This window comes from Stegodyphus dumicola, chromosome 4 (assembly GCF_044657685.1).
Source record: "Stegodyphus dumicola isolate Sdum_Otavi_A_Nest chromosome 4, ASM4465768v1".
Taxonomy (NCBI): Eukaryota; Metazoa; Arthropoda; class Arachnida; order Araneae; family Eresidae; genus Stegodyphus; species Stegodyphus dumicola.
This window is the reverse complement of record NC_140771.1, coordinates 28,485,096-28,504,388: the sequence shown is the minus strand read 5'-3', so window position 1 is coordinate 28,504,388 and position 19,293 is coordinate 28,485,096. Positions and strand designations below refer to the sequence as shown.

Sequence of the window (19,293 nt, the reverse complement as noted above, 5' to 3'; positions counted from 1 at the left end):
AGTAGTTTTTAAAATATTAGCTCTCAAAATTTTAGCTTCTCAATGTTAATTGAATTTGGCAAATATTTATTAATATCTCTTTTTTTATTAAACTTTTTTGATTTTTTCTCTCACATTTCGAAATTTAGGTTCATTCCAAATAAAATTTACCTATTTTTTGTGTTTTATTTTTAAAATTTCTATTTTAAAATAATTTTTATAAATTTTTCGAAAAAATTTTGAATTATAACCTATAAAATTTTTACCATCATCTTAAAGTAGGTGTATTTTTAAGCACATCTGCAAAAAATTAGGCTTTTTTATTCAAAATTTTCTAAGATATACACGAATTTACATATTTTCGAGTTTTGAAATTTGGCATCTTTTTTTGAGCGATAATAATGCCAAATGTGGTCTATGGATTTTTGTTACACTGAATTGCCACAGCTATTTTTAACCTTAAATTTCAAGTAAAATTTTACGGAGAATTAATTATATGACATTGTTTTCCCTCAATGATGCGTAATAAATATTTATTAATACTATATTTAAAGCTATTTTTTTAAATTATAGATGATATTATTCAAATTTTTAACTATTTTTTTTTAATTTCTCTATATCTTTAAAAAAAAATAAGAGTAAATTTTTGTATGAGTAAATTTTTACCTTCGGCGTTTTATCGTCTGCTGCTTTACTTCATTTAAATCGAATTGTCTAAAATTGAGAATTTTTGTTTGATGTTTATTTGAATTTTATGAAACTGCATAATTTATTTCTAAAAACAAACTGTTGCTTTTGAAGTGGCTGAAAGAGCGGCTGATACATATTTTTAAAGCACAGTATATTTTTATAGAAACATAATATTTAGAATAATCATTTTTATAAAAGTCAAATTATGATATAAACATACAACCCTCTAGAGACCGATTTAATGGAAGTTTAGTGGTTATGTAGAAATGATCTGCAGCTACTTAATGGCTGGATAAGTCAGCAGATTCTGTGGACAAGTAAGAATAATTATATAAACGACACCCAACATTCTGGATTCAATTAACAACGAGGATACGATGTTTATTAAATGAATTCAAGAAGTTTTAAAACATAAAAAATCAACTCATTTTTTTATCTTAAAATGTATTTTTGTTCGTAGCGTATTTTCATTATATTCTTAAAATTCTAATTTAGAATGTAATTGTCAAGAACTGAATCCTAATCATTAGTAATATAATAAATAATTATTACGGTTATTAATAAATCCTTCTTATAAATTGCAAATATTGCACACAATATTATTTATTTACATTTCAATTCTAACCGTCAGCTCTAGTAGAAGTTACAAATCAATTACATTTAATTAAGGATTGGATTGGATTGGATTATTTAATTATCGCAAAGCACACGAGGGTTATCTGCCTAAAGGGAGGGATTCCTTCGTGGAGGACTTTCTAAGGGAAACTGGCTCGTATACACGTTACACATGGGGAAAACCACGAAAACGCCCCTGCAGCCTGCCCGTTCGCGGGATTCGAACCTCGGACCGAATTACCAGTGTTCAGCGTCTTTACCGCTCGGCCGCTGGTGGGCTATTTAATTAAGGAACGACCATCTAAGTTTAAAAACAGCGTACCGTAGCAGCAATTCAATTATTGGCGCCGCATCTTTCATGTTACTCCCGATTGGCAAGTTACATGATTTTTAATGAGTATTCGGGTTTTGCTAGTAACTTCACTTAGAAATCGCGCTTAAACTAGGTTAGTTGGTTATTTGAACATAGAAAGAACATAGGAGCTATTTGATTAAGATGCTTTCATAGAGAACCTTTGTAAAGAGAACCTAGAAAACTACGAAAACCACCTATGCAGCCTGGGTTAGACTTCGCAACAAACAATTAGTATTTAACAATCTTCAAATGCTAGGAAACTGGTGAGGCTCTAATTAAATCTCCAATTTAATATTTTATTTCTAAATATTTAAAATATTGTTGTATTGTTAGACACAAAAAGCAGAATTTAAGTTTTGTTAATTCGTTAGTAAACTACCAAGCCGTAGTGCAAATGAATATTCAATTGCTTTTGCAATAATTCTATTCACTTAATATTCTTGGAATATGAGCTAAAGAAGGAACATTCTCGGAAGATTAAAGAAGTGTTTAAATCCAGTGATATTAGGTTTGTCTTACAAGCTCAGGATCAAAACGATTCTGCAATTTCCCGAGTAGTTGACTTGTAAATGACTGTGAATTAAGCAGATGACTTTTAATCTTATGTTTTCAGTCAGAAAACCTATTCCGAATGTTTTGTATTGCATGACAATGCATCTTTTCATTATTCAATAACCAGTCGGAGAACCTCTTGTGTTCCGAAAATAAGTATGTGTACTCAATCGTCCTGCATGTTCTTCAAATTTGTCTTCTTGTGATTTTTTTCTTTCCCAAAAACTAAAGTTGCCTCTCAAAGGAAAGTTTTTTGACATCGAAGAGACAAAAGGAGTATGACATCTACTTTTAGAGGCATGTCAAAAACAGATCTATACAAGCCTTCTCTTCCATTACATGTTGTGCAGTCAGACAAAAAGTTGCATCAGCGTAAATTTTATAATCTATTTTTATTCCACTCTGATTACTTTATTAACATACAGTGAATATATACTAAATATTTTACTTTAGCTTAAGTAATTCGGAAGTTTTGATGGAATTGTTGTCGGAACTAGGACCTTAGAAGATAAGTCAAATTAAATATTTCGATAATCCAATAAATTCAAGGTCGAAGTTTCAATATTTTATTTTCGGAGGGAGGAGAAATTTTTTCAGTTTTGGTTCATTATCCTAAGTATATTTGCTTTGATTCTTTATTTTTCCATAAAAGCTAAAAATTTACGCTTGGTATACATATAACGCATAGCTTCAAATTAAAATTTAATAATATACAGAGTGGTTATAATTAAAGCTCCACACTGAAACGCTCATAAAAGGAAAACTACTGGATCAAATGTTATCAAACTTGGTAATCGTGTAAAGGAGGTCATGGGAATTTATTTTCCGCGAAAAAAAGGAAGTTGGAAACCTCACCACCAGGGGGAAAATGGCGCCGTATGCAATATTGTTAAACGAAATATGGGTCGGAATCTAAGTTAACCTTTTGTTACACGGGTTTAACATGTTGCATACCTTTAAGAACTTTGAAGTAGGCAAATTACCATTTAAAAGCGTTGAATTCGATAAAAGTCGAGTGCGCCATCCGTGTAAGTAAGAAATTCGTCCATGAAAACCACGAATTAGCGATTAGAAAATGTGAGATCACAAATCACTCGCACAAGTGCGTACAATCTGGAAATCATTTTCTTACAGATCGCTAATTTGTAATTTTTGAAGCCTGAATTCGGCCCTAAAACATGAAGATACTGATTCAAAACGCTTTTAATCGATTTGGGCAAAAGAAATCCCTCATGTTATCTATCTAGATCCATTGCATTCTCCTACTGCATTCGATTGCATAGCAGTCATTCCACACTGTTTAGTGTTGAATGACAGCTAGTTTTATAACTGAACCATTTTTCTCTGAAGAGCAGGCGACAGCTGGACCACTGTGATTGCAGCTCACTTAGAGTCAATGTTAAAATGTTTCGTGATACATGAACTGCATGGAACTGCAGTAACATGGCATTTTAGATACTACGATTTTTATGCAGGGCTGGGCCCCACTTCACGTGTGTCGCACAGTTAGGAAACATTTCACGAATGAACGTCTTATAGGCCGACAATTCCCTCTTCCCACCAGACCTTAATCTCTGTGACTTTTGGCCATGGGGTTTTCTCAAAAGCACTGTTTATGGTGGTATTCTAAACAATTTGGCAGAAATGAAAAATGTCCATAACATTCCTCCTGATATGCTAAGAACTGCTGTTAAGAATGCAGTAACAGGATTTAACTTGCTCTCGGAAAATGCTGGACGCTACATTGAACATGCTTTGTAACACGTTTCGGAAACTATTAAACACATTTTAAACAGACGTTTTTATGTCTTATTTCATTTACCAATATTGTATACAGCGCCATTTTTCCACTGGTGGTGAGTTTTTGAACTCTTTTTTTTTTTTTTTTTTTTTCCCTCCCGAGGAAAATAAATTCCCATAACCTCCTTTACACGATTCCCAAGTTTGATAACATTTGGTCCAGCAGTTTTCCTTTTATGACCATTTCAAATTGAAACTTTAATTAGAACCACCATGTAAATTAAACTTTAAAAGTCTGACAGTTTGTGGTTCAAGTCCCAGCTTTAAAAATATATATATATAATATTTTATATTAATCCTCTTAGAAGGAATGTTTTAAGAAGCTAATTTTTCTCTCGCGTTATAGATTGTATAAAAAAAAAACATAATCTTTAATATGTATTTAGATTGTTTAAGCCGATATAAGAATCGGGTCACTCGGTGATACAGAGTAAACCCTGCTAGACTGTTTTATTTCTTTGTCATTTAGCAAAAATCTTTTAATTAAAATATTTATGCTTTGGACTTTGCTCTATACTTTGTTTATACAGTCAAAAGTCGTTAATTCGGACACCCATAATCAGGAATGATCTATAATCCGGGCCTCAAAGCTACAAAATTTCTGTGCATGCGTCGAATTGACGCATGCGCAGAATGCGCCTAAGACCTTTACGGCTGCGAATATGCGTGTGCGCATGCCCAAAATACGTTTACGCATGCGCGTTTAATGTATAACGGACGGTATAAGCTAAGCTAAAATTATCTAATTCAGTTAATGTTGCAGATTGCGTCGTTCCTTAATCTTCAAATTTGATCCGGCTTATTATTTTTTGCAGACTGTTAGAGCAATTTTATAAAAGTAAGCTTGAACTTTTGATTATGTCAAATAGAATTTCCGATATATATTTGCTAATATGTAAAGGATCTGCAAAGCGAAAGTATGTTTCGAAGTTCATTAAACAAAAAGTGGAATTGCTGCAAAAAATGGATAAAGGCATATCATTTGTTTATCTAACCATTCCGAAATCTGCTTATCAATTTCACGCTGCTCTGCAGCGGGGGCACGCCGCCGCGCGCAGTGAATTGGAAGTTGATCTGTTAGCACTATCCTTATCTTCAGGGCAAATGTTTTTATTTTATTTGGCTTATAATTCCTTACTAAATGTAGTATTTCATTTCAATGTACTCCGTCTTTGATATGATTTAAATCAAATTCCTCGTCATTATAATTCGCTTCCGATAGCGAAGAAAGTAAAGTGAATAAATAAATATTAAGCTTTTTTATGTAAATTTTGATACCCTTTAGATTATAATTGTTCTTTATTTCATAAATTACGGTTTCATATTTTTAATGTTATAATTTCTGCATGCCATCTTACCAGATTTAAACTGATGATCTATAATCCGGAATCACCGAAGTCCCGACGAGTCCGGATTAACGACTTTTGACTGTAGTTAAAATGTCTAGAAAATGAAAAGCTGTCTTCAGCTGAAACACAGTTGATGCAATTGATATTTTAAAAAAATTGACAACAATGCAAAATTTATGGAAGTCTAGGAATCGAAAAATCTTAATTTTTTTGTGTGAGCACTGAAAATAACTGTAGAAGGAAAGAAGAAAATTAGGGAGAAAAGTAAGCAAAAATTTGCAGGGAAATTTGGCTGTCAGACATACCAAGATGTTTCAAAAAGTTGGACGCTTTTGAATATACCATCAGGATACTTCAAAGAATTTAGGTGTTCAAAGAGAAAACACTTGGACGTGTACACCACCACCACCAAATAACATCAATTGAGCTTGTGTTAACAAAAAAGACAAAAACGATATCATTACAGATTAAAGTGAAGAGCGACTGGTTGTAGACTATATGGTTGTATAAATTTAAATTACGTTTTAGAACATCATATCGTATCATAAATGGAGAATCTCATGATTTTCTCAGTCGAATTATTTGAAGATTCAGGAGTTTATCCAGTGATGTATGTGGATGTCACCTAAAGACGTTTTTTTTTCCTCCTGATGAAACAGCGGCTGAGCGGTAAATCACTGAACACTGGTAGTTCAGTCCGAGGTTCGAATCTCCCGCAAACGGGCTGTCTGCATGGGCCTTTTCGTGGTTTTCCCCATATGTAACGTGTATGCGAGCCAGTTTCCCTTAGAAAGTCCTCCACGAAGGTATCCCTTCCCTTAGGTATAATTAAATAAACCAAAACCTCTTGATGAAACCAGACTTTCCTTTCATCTCATACCTTCAAAATGTTTAGCCTCTAAAGACTGATAAAGGCTCTGACCAAATACTTCGTGATGAACTTTCTAAGAGAAATATACATGGCACATGCATACACGGTACACATGAGAAAATCCACGAAAACGCCCATGTAACCAGCCCGTTTAACGGGATTCGAACCCCGGAGTGAACTACCAGTGTTCAACGATTCTCTACTGCTCGGCCGTTTGTGGGCCTTTATGAAATGGAAGGCGATAACTTCATTTAAAATGATTGTCAGAAATACCAAGATTATTTCGAAAAGTTGGATGCTTTTTAATATACTTGCAGAATGCCTAAAGAAAAAGAGCAATAATAAAAAAGTAGAATGCCTGAAGAAAAAGGAAAGAAAAAATAAATTTTTGGGTAAAATTTAATATTTCTACATTTTTTTTAATTTAAAACTTTTTAATCTTATGATATTTGATTCTTGCGATTTCAAAAATAAAATATTTGACTAAAATATGAATAACATTTTAAGAAACCAAATGTAGGATAAAATTGTGTAAAGCAATGGGCACAATGATTAAACTGTTTAAAGCAGTGTATGCACGTCATCCTATGTTAAAATGTCCGTTATACATCCCTCTTATTTATATATTTCTTTTCTGAACGGAACATTGAAAGGCGTGTTAACTGTGCTTTACTGTAATTTCTCTTTTAATATATGCAGTTTTCAAATGCATCATAGTCTGAGTTACAAAATATTCTTCGGAAAGAAACGCAATTCAAATAAATAAAATCAAATTCTGGAAAATTTATATAATTAAATATATTTAAAATGCTCAGTTCGAAGGAATAAATAGAAAATTTTAAAACAATTATCTGAAGAGACAATGCAACACAAACAATTAAAATAAAAGTATAAAAATTTTAAAATTTCCTAAAATAATAACTATGACAAATAAATATATATAAAGAAAACTATTTGAAAAAAAAAATAAACGCTGCACCGTTATTGACGCAGTTTGAATAGGTAAATAGAAATTTTTAAAACAGTTATTCGAAGAAAAAAATGCAACTTAAACAATTAAAATGAAATTCGAAAAAGAAAAAATTACTTAAAATAATAACAGTTATAATAAAAAATATATAAAGAATATTATTTGGAAAAAAGAATGATGGTGACTTTTTTTCCTCTCACGGGAAAGGAAACAAGGTTGCCATATATTAAGACATTCGCCAAGTGAACTATTCTTGGCTCAAACTGAACAAAAAGTGCCAACATAAATTTGTGAATTTCTCCGTAAATTTCGCTCCAAATTTTACAAAATTTCATATTTAGGCGTAATTTGAGTCGTAGAATCGAAATATGTAAAAAAATTGGTATGTTATTTCAGAAAAATTCCGATTTTGTGTCAAAATACTATGTTAGAATAGTGCTATATATAAATCTAATATATATCCTAAGTCGCGCTTTCGCGACATGAAGAACGCAATTTGAATTTTGTCAATCGGCCCAGTAGAACAGGAGATATAGCACTGTCCTTTTTTTTTTTTTTTTTTAGCAGTGTACAATAAATGTTTGTTATCCAGCCTCTAACAATTCAAAACATCTGATAGTCCAACACTCCCTTTACCAATATTTCTGTCATAAGATAATATTACTGTTTGTCTACGGCAAGAACAGTTCCCGCCACAGTGTCTGGCAGGTGCCAGTCGCTATAGCAACAGAGCTAGTATATTTCAAATTCGGACGAATCAAGGGTTGCTTAATTGTTATTTTACTTTTGGCGACTGTTGAGTGAAGGGAAAAGAGTTTCCTCCTCTTAGACATTTAACCCTGGAGGCTTTCCGTAATCATATAAACCAATCCAAACCACTAGTAATTAAGGTAAAAGCAGTTTTGACTTTAATTCACCTTTGCTTCCTTTTGCCATTAAATTGACCAGCTTTTGGTTTAGTTTAAAGGTATAGGAAAAGAAGAAATGTTCGAAAAAATTATTTATTAAGAACATGGGTATGTATATAAACACTTTTACTTTCAGATGATTCCCTATACATTTAATGATGAAATATTTACTCATTATTAAAGCACAAGCAATAAATAACCAGAAAATTTTGAAATAAAAACATAGCAGAACGTCATTTAAAGACTGAAGAAATTGCTTTGAATGTTCACAGTAGATTAGCTAGAGAGGATAACTATAAAAATTTAATTTATTTTACATTTATGAAGTGTGTCTATACTATGTTACAGAGAATGGGGCAATCATGTAGATTTCTAAGATGTCATCTATGATTTTGCAAATAAACGAAAAAGGAGTAAAATAATAGCATGATTTTTTTAAATAAAAATTAAAATTTTTCTTCAAAAATAAACACAGATTTTAAAATTTTTTTCCCTACAAGTTATTTTTACATATTTTTACTCATTGTACATCTAGAGGGATGGCAAATTCAGCGACTTGTACCTCAAACGGCAAAATCAAAGACCGTTTCTTGACTGCAAAAGCTTAATCTACGGCAATCTAATTTTCATTTTCGGAAATTGGATGTCGGGGTCGACGCAAAGGGTCTACGAGCATTTTACTTGAAACTAAAACAAAATGTGAATATCGCCAAATAATCTTTAAGTGCACCAAGGTGGCAAACTGAGAAGTAAATCTTCAAGACACCCCTACGAAAAATGGGTCAGGGCTCATTTCTACGGCAACAGACAGCTGCAGACAAATTGGGGAGAGCTGTTTTTACCATAGACAGACAGTATCTGGCTTTCATTTGAAAGCCTGAATTTCTTTTAGCATCCAGAAATAAGGGAATAAACTTGTAACATGCGATCTTTACAATACATCTGAAATTGGACTTGTAAAAAATTATGGCAAAATTCTGTCAAAAATTCCACAAAAGAACCCAAAAGTATTTGGAAAGATTTATTATGCACTTGCAACAATGACTACTTCAAAGCAAGAATTATGAATAAATTTTATTCATTAAATATATTTTCACAATTGCTATATTTATGTTTTTCCACCTCAGCCTTCTCAAAAACATGAACACATGGAACAATACAGTGAAAGTGCCAATATTTTTCTCTAGGAAGAATTTAATCACTGCTATTTCGTTGAACTAAAAAAATATTTTTTTAAAAAGCATTTCAACAATAAAATAATGAAAAAATAGAAGAGAAATTGGCACATCACATATAATTGATAAATGAACTGTTAAATAAAAAGTATCCAATAAATAAAACTCTCTTAAAAACAGGAAACAGATATTATGAATTATTTAAGGCTACATAGAATCAAGCCAATATGGCATATTAGATCAAACCAAGAAAAGCTCAAACTAATAATTTCAGAATAATTTAAACATTGCTTTAAAACACTTCTTATCACAATTTTAGACATAATTTTTCAGATTTATTTCATATATAGATTAGTCAATATTTTAGGGTACGAATTTATTGCCAAGCTATTGTTTCATTCAGAGTAACCTGAGTAGTTTAATGTTATGGAAACCCTATTATGACATGATTGATTGTAATACATGATTGCGATGGTTTTGACCGTTGGGAAAATATTTGTAAGGGCTTATTTAAGTGTTGGATGTTGGTTAGGAAGTATGTTGCTTATCGTGTGCTTTACACCATAAAATGCCTGCTAGCACCATGATTAACCTGAAGTTTTTGACACTTTGGAACTAATGGGAAAGAAAACATTGATTGACTAGCATATTAATGAAAATTTGGCTTCATTCACCTCTCGGTAAATTACACAACGAGCTTTAAGGATTTGGAAACCAGAGCTGATATCATCACTATGGAAGGTATGTGAGGTGTAATAAAAAGAGATTTTCAAAAAGAAATGCCTCCAATACGTAGGATATTTTTCATTTTTACTTTTGTGAATTTATGTGGCAATGGCAGTATACAGATTCTAGTTTAGATAAATTTATTTTAAATAGTTTTTGGATACTATTAAGGAATTCTGGGGTAGAGTAGACTTTAAGGTACCCCTTGTATTATGGCGAAGTTGTTTGATTTATCGTTAAGTTGTTGTTTCATTTATGGTAGCCTGAGCAGTTCAATGTTATGGAAACCCTATTCTGACGTAATCGGGTGCATGATTCTGGGAAATTTTAAATCATGGGATGTGTTGTAAGCATTTTTGTGGTGTGTGTTGGTTTGATTCTTTAGACAGTAGAATGACCAAGTGTAGTAAGATTAATTTGAAGTTTCTGTATGATTTGGAGCGAGAGGGGAAAAGAGCTTTAATTGACTGGTGTCTAAATGAAAGTTTATTTATTAGCCATAATAAGTGTCCTGTATGTAGGAAGGATATGCATCTAGTCGAACGTAAAAACTGTTTAGATGAATTTCAATGGGTTTGTAGGAAGAAAGGTTCAGATGGTCACTATGTGAAGCGTTCAATCAGAAAGAGTACCTGGTTTGAAAAAAGTCATTTGAGTACGATTGATATTTTGATTTTTATGTGGCTTTGCGTGTACTAAGTGAACTCGAAAATCATGGTAAGTGAATATTTGCTTTTGGTAGTGCTTAAATGAATAACGTGTTTTTCCTTTTTTGTTATTTTATTGTTTGGTTTAAAATGTATTTTATTGAGATTATGTATTTTTTGTTTGCCTACATTGTAAAATTTAGTGCTCCTTTGACTTTTTAAGTGAAAATATATCGATGTGTACAGGGACAAAGTAAAGGGCAATGCAAGTTTGGGCAATTCTGGGATATTTTTTTTAAGTGAAAATAAGTCGACGTGTACATGGATAAAGTTAAAAGAGTACGCAATACCATTTTTGTGCAATTCAGGGATTTTTTTAAGTGAAAATAAGTCGATGTGTACATGGATACCGAGTTTTTGTGCAATTCAGGGATTTTTTTAAGTGAAAATAAGTCGATGTGTACATGGATACCGAGTTTGTGCAATTGTTTGTCTTGTTATTTTGGCTTTTGGCTTTGTGTAGCCAAAATAACTAGTCAAAGTATTGCACAAAATCGGTATCCATGTACCACCAAGGGGAACCCTAAACTATACTTTTACCGAATTCTGTGTCATACATACTGAAGATCAGAAATTTTGGTTAAAATTTACGGTACCCTTTGGCAAAGCGTTTCTTTTTTGACGCCAAGAAAGATGCCTGGAGGGATTGGCACCAATTTCAAAATAGTGATAATCCTTCCACTCACTACACAAAACCAAGACAAGAAGTTAAAGACTTACAGAAACTCGGTGTCCATGTACACATCGAACTGTTTTAACTTTAAAAAAAAATCAGAGAATTGCACAAACTAGGCATTGTGCACTGCCTTAAATTTGTCCATGTACACATCGATCTATTTTCACTTAAACAAAATCAGGAAGCTAAAAGGGGACATGAAGTTAACACATTAAAACATCAAGTTAAAACTATCATGTTAACCAGAAAAAATTTCCCGCCGTCTTAACACACAAAGACAATCAAATAACCACAAATACACGAACAGAGAGGAATAAACAATCAAAAATATATATTTCCTAAAATAAAAACATTAAACAACAAACCTTTAACAAAAATGAACACACAGAGACGAATAAATAAATGAAACGTCAATTTTTTAACATACCTTTTTTTTCTCGTACAAATATTCACACTTTTCACCACCATCTCTTCCATCCTTTACATAAGCAATTCAACTAAATTTGTATCTTTACGTAAATGATGGTACCCACGTCAAAATGCAACACCAATGCACATGCAACCAAACACAACAATTGAATAGAATGGTAAGAATTAAAAACCCCGGTCCATAACAAAAGGGTTACTATTATAAAAAATAAACAAAATCCCAATTTATCACAACATGTTTGGCAATATTCACAAAAATAACCCCTTTTTAATAACAAAAACTAAAAAAAAAAAACATAATTTTTCTCTAATGCTATTTTTGCCAACATTATCAATATTAGGGTTACCAAAAATTGGTGATTTTTTCAGAGAGAAACCAAGGGGTACTGTACAGTAAAGATCAACCAAAATTTTTAAATAAAGTATGCCGATATTTCCTTTTTGTACTGCAGAAATAACATGTATTTCTATTCTTATGTTATTTTCTTGTTTGAATTAAAACTGTTCATTGAGATTATATATTTTGTGTTTTAATTATGTTTTATTACATTATGTTTTGGACGTCATTTTATTGGGAACGGCGTTTGACGTAAACAGGAATGGCAACAAAAAATCACCAAGAGGTACCCTGAAATAACTTTTTACCCACATATATTTTACTTTGAAAAGGAAATCATAAATTTTAGTGGTTAATTTAATACATGTTTAATAATTATGATCAAACTAGGGCATAACTTTCTCTAAGAAAATGATTTTAGTATAAATACTGATGTTTATCCATATTCTCAGACATACTAATTTACTGCCACAGATAATTATTTATAAGAGACATCCAGATACACTGTAACTACTCCTAAATATAAAAATTAGTCTATCTAGAAATGTGTAAGTTAAACAAATACTGAAATCTCAAATTATAAGACTTCAACCCTGTATTCTTGATCTTATAAGCTTTATCAGAGACTAATAAAATGAAACAATACTAAATATTATTTATTACTGATCATTTGCTGGTTTAAAAAGTTGGACATTTATTACAAAGCATAATTAATCTGCTGCCATACAGAATTATAAAGAAAATATTGATGAAATTTATCAGATCTACTAGTTTTCAAATTAAATGTTTATTTATGTGATTTTCCAACTTATATGGAGTATAATGTAATGATTAAAAAAAAAAAAAAAAAAAAAAAAAAAAAAAAAAAAAAAAGGACAAAGAAATCTGAAGAATGAAATGCATGAAACACACACAGATTTTGGTAAAAATATTAGGGTACCCCTTGGCGAAACTTCGGGATTTTTGGGAGTACATGGATACCGATTTTGTGCAATTCTTTGACTTGTTATTTTGGCTTGCGAAGCGGTGATTTTTGCGCCAAAAATCGCCGCTACAGAAAGCCAAAGTAACAAGACAAACAATTGCACAAACTCGGTATCCATGTACACATCGACTTATTTTCACTTTTAAAAAAATACCCTAATTGTACAAAAATGGCATTGCGCACTCCTTTGACTTTATACATGTACACGTCGACCTATTTTCCCTTAAGAAAAATCCCTGACTTGCACAAAAATGGTATTGCGCACTCTTTTAACTTTATCCATGTACACATCGACCTATTTTCACTTAAAAAAAATCCCAGAATTGCCCAAATTTGCATTGCGCACTCCCTTTACTTTGTCCATGTACACATTGATATATTTTCACTTAAAAACTCAAAGGAGCACCAAAGTCTATAATATAGGCAAACAAAAAATACATAATCTCAATAAAATACATTTTAAACCAAACAATAAAATAACATAAAATAGGAAAAATATGTTATACATAAAAAAGGAAAAACATGTTATACATTTAACTGTGTACGAAGTGAATTCGAAACTCTGGATGTACAGTTCACTCTGGGTGTACGAAGTGAACTCGAATATCATGGTAAGTGAATATTTGCTTTTGCACTATCAAAAGCAAATATTCACTTACCATGATTTTCGAGTTCACTTTAACACACACCACAAAAACGCTTACAAAACATCCCATGATTCAAAATTCCCCAGAATCATGCACCCGATTACGTCACAATAGGGTTTCCATAACATTCAACTACTCAGGCTACCATAAATGAAACAACTTGGCAATAAATCAAAGAACAACTTCACCATAATACAAGGGGTACTTTAGAGTCTACTCTGCCCCAGATTTTTATTATTCTCTCTTTCAAAACAACAACTTAGTGTATAGGTTAAAATATATGCCACAAAATTTCATCCATATGCTTTTAATATAAAACAAGTTTTTACACACACAACTGAGAATATATTAATGTTAATATATAATAGCAAATTTGTATATTTATTGTAGAGTTTTCCAGTTTAATGAAGAATATGGCTTTGAAAAATTTTATTAACATTGACAGCATACTTGAGCTTGCCCTGCATGGCTGTTTAAAAATTATATATACAAATAACACCTTATCAAGCATGAATGGGCAGAATGCAATTTAGTACATATATTTAAGACACAATAACACGCCGAATAAATACTAATTCAGAAGTCAAACAACAAAAATCAGCGTTATATTTTCAAAATTTTCACTGTTGTTTGACTTCTGAATTAGCACATATATGTTACCTGTTTCCATGTAATCTGTCTAATGGTAAGTTTGTCAGTGTACTGGAGGGATTTATTTCGCTAAAAATTATTTATCAATTTAAAACAAAATTATGTACTGAACCCAAATACAGCAGCGATCGACTTGTCGACACTATTTGCTTCATGGAATTACTGTACACTATAGCTTTTATTACAGTAAAGAAATAAACGAAACAAATTGCATGTAAGATAGCTGCACGATAATCTTTTGTTAGAAATGGCAATCCCAACTTCAGCCTAAAAATACATCTCAGGGTCTCAAATAAATTTTAACGCATGTAAACAAACATTAGTAACGTGAATTTTAAAATATTATCCTTCAATTACCTCATCACTATCAATTAAGTCTTCGTCTTCTAAGGTCCTGATAACGCCATATTCGTTTAAAAAATTATTTTCCATGATTCCTTATAGTAATTCTAGTAACCCAAACTTTTCAAAACAATGTCCACGTGAGGATTATAGACAGACAGACAAAGTAGAAAGATATCTTGTTTTGCAATCGCGAAGTCTTTTTGCCAACAAGGCAGAAAATCACGTTAGATACATCGGAGTTACACACACTGATCGTATTTTAATCTCGAGTGTCAAGATGTAGGAATATCTTCAAGATACTAAACTACTACCAGGTTTTTTTAGTATGTGCCTTAGAAGTAACCTCTAAGGTAAACATCATAAATTAAAAGTTCAAAGATTAGAATTGTTTTTGGTATGATACATTTCCTTCAGCACTTTTTAAGTGTTGCGGGTGAAAGCATGATAATACCCTTAATTGGTTTAAATCTGAGGGTGCTTTATTTTCCAAAATATAAGCGTTATGGATTTAACAGTTGAAAATAAATATATATTTTTAAAAAAGAAAAGAAAAATCTGGCGTTGGCGCTCTGTTAAATGGGCGCGTGTGCTAGGTTTGGTGCTTTTGCGCACACATTTTCGCTGCCATTTTTTTACGGGCCTCAAAACAGAAGAGTACCTTTAATTATTTTAATAATGCATTATTAATTTTTTTAATCCTTAATGGGATAGGGTTCTTAGAACAGCCTTGGTTGCGCCAACTTGGCTACTTCAAGGATATGGACGACATTTCATTATGCCAACGGAAGTAAATATCATGTGGGGAATAGGTGCTAGGGAGAAAAGGAAAATACATTGGGAAAAACCAACACCCTAGGGTGTTGGAAAAACGGAATTATCTTTAGCATATCTGTAGCATACAGTGGTGGCCAAAATTGTGGACACTTTTGGAAATGTTTATGTTTTTGAGCTTTGTATGCTTATAGAAAACGTTACATTTCACAAAATGCAAACTTGTATATATCATTTTAAAGAGAATTTATTCCTGAATTCAATACAAAACACAAAATTCAATTATTTGTAATACAAAAAAAGTTAAACGATGATAGTTATCGATATACATTAGATAGTGATGATTGCAGTGAGTTATCAGTACTTAGTAGGGTACCCTTTATTTTTGTTACAGCTTCACATCGACGTTTCATTGACCTGACAAGAGTTTTAAGCTCTTCTTTCGTTATTACATGATGCCAGCAAACAATTATAGCCTCAATTAATTCCCTTTTATTTGATGAGCGCCTCATTCGGACAAGAGTTTTCAAACGGTGCCACAAATTTTCGATAGGATTGAGGTCAGGACTGTTTCCTGGCCATGACAACAATTTAATGCTCTTTGTACGAAACCACTCTTTCGTTATTTTGGCCGTGTGGCAAGGGGCAAAAACCTGCTGAAAAATAAACGAAGCATTCTTGGGAAAGAGATCTCTAATGGAAGGTAGAAGTTTTGGTTATAGAATAGTGTCAATGTATTTTCTGGCATTCAGTGTCCCATCGATGACACGAAGGCGACCAATACCATCTGCTGACATGCATGACCAAATCATAACACTAACTGGGTTCTTCACAGTTGCTTGAATAAAGTCAGGATGTAGCTCTTCTCCTATTCTACGTCTTACATATTTTCGCCCATCACTACCGAATAACGATATCTTAGTTTCATCACTCCATATAACTTGTGACCACTGATTATCTGTCCAATTAATGTGTTCCTTTGCCCACTGTGGCCTTTTTTTTATTGCTGAAAATTAAGATAAGGCTTTTTTTATGGCATTCTACCTCTCAGTCCAACATCTGTTAATCTTCTCCTGATTGTTCTTGAACTGACAGAAACACCAGCATCATTCAGATCACTTCTGATGGCCGCTGATGACATTTTTCTATCTTGGAGACATAGTCTTTTTATTCTTCTGTCATCAATAGATGTGGTGCACCTTTTTCGGCCTTTTTCTTCTTTGTATTTTATTGAATTTGTCTCCTCATATCGTAAACAAAACTTTCGGACTCCAGATGTACTCACTGAACCACCCACCTGTCTTGCAATTTCAGCATAGGAAAGACCACTTTCTCGTAAAACAATAATATTGCATCTCTTTCTAGGTGTCCAATCTATTTGATGTCATTGCTTCTTGACTAAATATTAAAAATTTTTACAAAAATTCCTACTTGTGTATAAGAAACAGGTCCTCCTTCTACAGAACAAAGCAAAATAATGAATTGTTTCAAATGTAAACATTATGTCAGCTTCTACTAGCAGTAACTAACATTTGATTGGTTCTCAGAACAAGAACAGTGATTGGCCAGGAAAGTTAGACATTACAAACCACTTCATAACTGTGTTTTTTATTTATATTAAAGTACATATAACGTTTTTGTATTGCAAATAATTGAATTCAGTAATAAATTCTCTTTAAAATGATATATAAAAGTTTGCATTTTGCGAAACGTAACATTTTCTATAAGCATACAAAGTTCGAAAACATAAAAATTTCCAAAAGTGTCCACAATTTTGGCCAACACTGTATCTGTAGCAGTCTTGCTTTTGAGCAAGAAGTCTTGCTTTTGAGCAAGAAGAAAGGAGGTGAGAACTTTGGCGAACGCCTTTTCCTCCGGCCGATGCTATTCGCACCAATGGTGCGATTAGTCGCTTAATCTATTCGCACCACCCACGGAGTATAAAGTTATACTCCGTGGCACCACCATTAACCACGCATGTGCATTGAATTGTCAGATCCGTAACGGATTCCACGTAAGCGAACTGCCTGAATCTTTTTTTAAAAGGCGAGTTACTACCTTGGCGTAGTTTATCATTATTTAAGCGTTGGCGACCTTCAAAAGTTTAGAAAAGAAAAGGGGGTTCCTTTTCTTATAAAAAGAAGAAACACATTTCCTTTCATTAAAGTATATATAAAAAAAGGATATATTTTTATGTTCGCAATGTTTATCGTTTTCCTGAACGGTTGGAATAGTTTAAATGACTGATTAGTGTGGGGGGGGATCTTGTTTACATCTTTTGTACTTCTTAGAATACACTTAGCTTCAAAGATGTGTTTTGAGCATTCAAGACTTTAATTCATTCCTCTTTGAAAATTTTCTTCCGAGAAAAGATAATAAAAATTAGACAGAGGATTTCTGAGTAGAAAATTTAGACATGAAATGACTTAAAAGCGATTAAATCAACTATTAAATGAATGAATCATATAATACTGGTTATTAACATTTCTGTATACCTGCTTATTTTTTATGGAAGTACTTAACATTTTCAGGACACAAAAAGTACTTCAAAGATCTTTGAAATATTAGTACAAACACATTAATAAATTAAATTGAAATAAATAATGGGATGTAAATTAAAAGACAGAAATAACTTTATGTAAGTGTTTTAGATTTAAAAATTTGCACACACAAATGATTTATCAGATTTTATAAGGTTTTATTTCATAAATACCTTTGATTTTGAATATGGCATTTTAACTTATAAACATGAGTGGATACTGAAAAAGTGACGAATATATAAGAATATTATAATTTTCACTAAGTTTTCTTATTGAATAATAAATTTTGACAGTCCTATGCTATAAGACTAGGGTCTAAGTTTGCATATAAATTTCTCTGTTAAATAAAATAATTTAAGTAATTTCTGTAGCCTTTTTGTCAATACATTAAAGATTTTTTAACTAATTACACGTCCTCTCTTGAAATAAGAACCATCAGTAAATCCATATTTTATCTAATCATTTCCTGAACATTATCATGTATATAGATTGACTTCGTCTTTGTAACTAGCAATTAATTAACTAGCAAATTATTCTCTTGCTGGTGAACTATTAACAACCCTTTCTATTGCGGAGTTAGGGTTAACAATCTAAATAAATATATAAATAAATAAATTATAAAATGCTGGTACCTGGGCTGATTTTGCGCATACGCGAACGTAGGTGGTGTGAATAGCTTCTTAGCTATTCCCACCGTCGGTGCGATTAGCCACTGCGGTTTCCTCCAGTCCGTGAGGCTCGGTAAGTTAGAAGAAGTTGGCGAGTAAACGACCCAACTTCGGAAGTCTTAGATTGGATTAATTCTGCAGGAAGGAAGTATTGAATGTCTTCTTTATCGCAGAATATGGCGATATAGTTCCTTAGATGATTGTATTTTTGACACTCATTTAGTCTGTGCTCAAAATCATTCTCGTACTTTGCCATTTACGCATAAAAAAAAGGAGTGCTTGAAAGTTTTAACTTGAATTTAAGGTAGTTCGTGAGGATACTTCGAGTGAGGATTTTGTTAATTTTACATTCCATTTTCCTTGAGTCAGGCTAATTAATATTCAAGTATTTGGTATTTAAAACATTTTCAAAGTAACAATAATACTTGGTATTCTGCCAGATGGTATCAATTTAACCTCCTTGTCTTCCTTAATTTCTTTTTTGATATCCTGCCATGTATATATAGGGAGGATTGGAGTATTGCGTGAATTTACCGCTGTTTAGCCA

At 32.1% G+C, this 19,293-nt stretch overlaps 1 protein-coding gene across 1 annotated transcript in view; it reads right to left on the bottom strand.

The window, feature by feature from the left end:
• Rs1 (Dead-box helicase Rs1) overlaps positions 1-14,936 on the bottom strand; it is a 105,934-nt gene extending 90,998 nt beyond the window's left edge. Inside the window, exon 1 of the mRNA XM_085814637.1 lies at positions 14,780-14,936. Coding sequence (XP_085670763.1) covers positions 14,780-14,854 — 75 coding nt within the window. The 5' untranslated portion in view covers positions 14,855-14,936. The remainder of the gene's footprint in view (positions 1-14,779) is intronic.
• Positions 14,937-19,293: the final 4,357 nt, after the last annotated feature.